The 3,226-nt window shown below is 33.0% G+C and overlaps 1 protein-coding gene and 1 pseudogene across 1 annotated transcript; one reads left to right on the top strand and one right to left on the bottom strand.

The window, feature by feature from the left end:
- Nucleotides 1-959: 959 nt before the first annotated feature.
- Nucleotides 960-1,923, bottom strand: LOC116100615 (olfactory receptor 5V1-like). Its single transcript, XM_031384357.1, has one exon. It carries the CDS (start codon nt 1,905-1,907, stop codon nt 960-962), a length of 948 nt encoding a protein of 315 aa, XP_031240217.1. The 5' UTR covers nt 1,908-1,923.
- Nucleotides 1,924-3,078: 1,155 nt separating this feature from the next.
- LOC116101278 overlaps nt 3,079-3,226 on the top strand; it is a 6,994-nt pseudogene continuing 6,846 nt past the window's right edge.

Raw genomic sequence — 3,226 nt, 5'->3', positions numbered from 1 at the left:
GATATAAAAATGAAATTTGAAAACTCAATAACTTAATAAGAACAGTCAGAGGAAAACCTTTCAAGTAGAATGAATAAAAAAAATAAATTATCAGGATTTGATATAATGTAATGAATCTAGACAAAAATGAGTATATAAGAGGAATTTTTTAAAAAATAAAACAAATAAAATTAGAAGAACACACAGAACATGCAGGACACACAAACACACAAGAAAACCTTAACCTTCAACTTGTATGCATTGAGGAGGGAGAATAATCCCAAGTCTAAAGCATAAAACAGATCTTTGACATGATCATAGAAAAGCCTCCAAATCAAGTAAAAGCACATTAAAACCAATAAAAAAAAAAGCACACAGAACAGTTAATCAATAATAGCAGAAGAGAAAATTCCCATAGTGATATGATAATTAGATCACTAAGCATACAAAACAAAGAAATTGCATTGAAAATATCAAGAGAAAAAACTCAAATCATAAGTAAAGGAAAATCCATCACAAATAATGCTGATTTCTCAATGAAAACTTTGAAAGTCAGAAGAGCCTGAAACAATCAATGCAATTTCAAGTTGTTAAAAGCTATGATGGCCAACCCAGAATAATATATGCAGAAAATGTGTAATAACTACAGGTGAAAGGAAAATGTTCCACACTATAAGCAACCAACAAACCAAACCAAAAAAAAAATGGGAAAAATATTACAGGTTGAAGATACAAATAAATATATCCAAGAGACTGTGGAAAGATAATGATTATAATATGAAGTACAATTGAAAACACAAACAACATCAATAAATAAAAACAGGATGACTATAATCAACACACATATTTCAATAATAACTTTAAACACAAATAACTTCAATTCATGGATCAAATGACACAGGACAACTGCATGAATAAAGAAACAAGGTCCATCAATCTTGGATCTACAACAAATATATCTTAGCTTGAAAAGTCTTACATCATGCTTTCTGTGAACATATCCTAAGATGTAAAACTTTTCTGAGTGCTCCTTTGACTTCTGTGTTTCTCAGGCTGTAGATGATAGGGTTTAACATGGGAGTAATGACCCCATACAACATAGAGATGAGTCTGTCTCTGCCAGGAGAGTGTTGACTGGAGGTTGGACGGATATAGGTAAATATAGTTGTTCCATAGAACAAGAAGACTACAAGAAGATGGGAAGCACATGTGGAGAAAGCTTTGCGCTTTCCTTCTGTTGACTGGATCTTTAGGATGGTGGAGACAATGTATATGTAGGATATCAAAGTGATCAGAAAAGCACCAACTCCAAAGATACTTCCTATCACTAAAAGAAGCGTTTCTGCCACATAGGTGGATGAGCATGAGAGGGCCACCACAGGTGGAATATCACAGTAGTACTGATTAACTCTATTAGATTTGCAAAAAGACAGGCTAAAGGTGGACATTGTGTGGATGAAGGAGTTCAGAAACCCAGCTACCCAAGTCCCAAACAACAGCTGCACACAGCGAATCTTGGTCATGATGAGGGAGTAACGCAGAGGGAAGCATATGGCCACATAGCGGTCATAAGCCATCACAGCCAGCAGGAAAACCTCAGTTCCAGCAAGGGCCACCAGGAAATAGAGCTGTAAAGCACACCCAACAAAGGAAATGCTGTGGTCCTTAGTCAAGAGATTCGAGAGCATCTTGGGGACAGTAGCTGATGGGCAGAATATGTCCAGCAAGGACAGATTTGCCAACAGGTGATACATGGGAGTTTGAAGCTTTCTCTCAGTCACAATGGCCAACAGGATGAACCCATTTCCCAGTAAAGTGATCTGATAGATGATGGCGAATGCCACAAAGAGTGGATAGCGCACTTCAGGTAGGTCAGAAATCCCTATGAGGATGAATTGTGTCACTGTGGTAAGATTGTAGATGTCCATCTCCTTTGTCCACTGGATATTTCTAATAGAAATGAGAGTATAGAATATAGATTAAAATGATAAAGCAGGAATCCTGCTTCTGAGAAACTGGGAATATAGTAGAACTTCGTTGAAGGTGGTATGTGTCACGTCTATCTTAATTATTATTATCACATTGTGGTGGATTATGATCTTATGTGTTTTGTGTTCTATTTGCAGTATATTATTGAGTATTTTTGTGTTTATGTTGTTAAAAGATGTTGGACTACAATTCTCTTTATTGAATCTTCAGGTGGTTTGAGGAGCCTCATAGCATGAATTGGGCAATGTTCTCCTGTTTCTGTTTTATAGAATAATTTCTGGGTTATTAACATTAAATCTTCTTTAAATATCTGGAAGAATTCTGTACTAAAATCTTCTGGCCTTGGGTATTTTCATTGTTTTTATTGTTTGGGGACTTTTAAGGATTTCTTCTGATTTACTAGAAGTTATATATCTATTTAAATTGTATACCTTATCTTGCTTTAACTTTGGTAAGTGGTGCCTTTCAAGAAAATTGTTATTTTCTTTTAGATTTTCCAATTTGATGGATTACAGGTTTGTATAGTACATCCTTACAATTCTATGTTTACCTTGGTGTCTATTATGTGAGTTTACATTTTAGACATTCTAAAACTTCTTTGTATTTATAATATTTCTGAATATACAAAATCCCCATTCCACCTCTGGAGGAAATTCACTGAATAACTAAACAGACTTGGAAAACTTTTTAATTTATTTATCATATAGTATCCTTATATAATTTTTAACTTCACAATTAAATAAAAACTAATGTAATTTTCACATTACCTTAAATATTTGTTTCATTTTGTTATGCCTTCTGTTAATGAGTATGAGACTAGACAATTCTTCAGTCTAAATTAAGGTAGGATTACTGTATTATACAATTGCTTACTTCATGTATCCTACTATGTAACTATGCTATATATATAAATATATTCATTGGTAGATCAGAATTTAATACTAAAAAGTCTCAAAATTATATGAAATCATATCAATAATGAAATCATGAGTGTATGATTGACTAATGACTTCTTCAACATATATTTTACTTGGAAGAACCAAATGTAGAAAGAGTCCTATACCTTTGATACCATATCTTTAAGATATAGACAATAGCATTTTCACTAACATGAATAATAATGATAACGTAATTGGTCAGTATAAGTTAATCAAAGTTGTAGAAATCAATATTTTATTTGGAGCACATATTAGATAATTTGTTGTACAATGAAAATTTACATTCTATTATCTGACTCCTATTTATTTCCTGGTGAAAC

Source organism: Mastomys coucha, unplaced genomic scaffold (genome assembly GCF_008632895.1).
Source record: "Mastomys coucha isolate ucsf_1 unplaced genomic scaffold, UCSF_Mcou_1 pScaffold21, whole genome shotgun sequence".
Classification (NCBI taxonomy): domain Eukaryota; kingdom Metazoa; phylum Chordata; class Mammalia; order Rodentia; family Muridae; genus Mastomys; species Mastomys coucha.
This window is presented reverse-complemented; position numbering and strand designations above follow the sequence as displayed.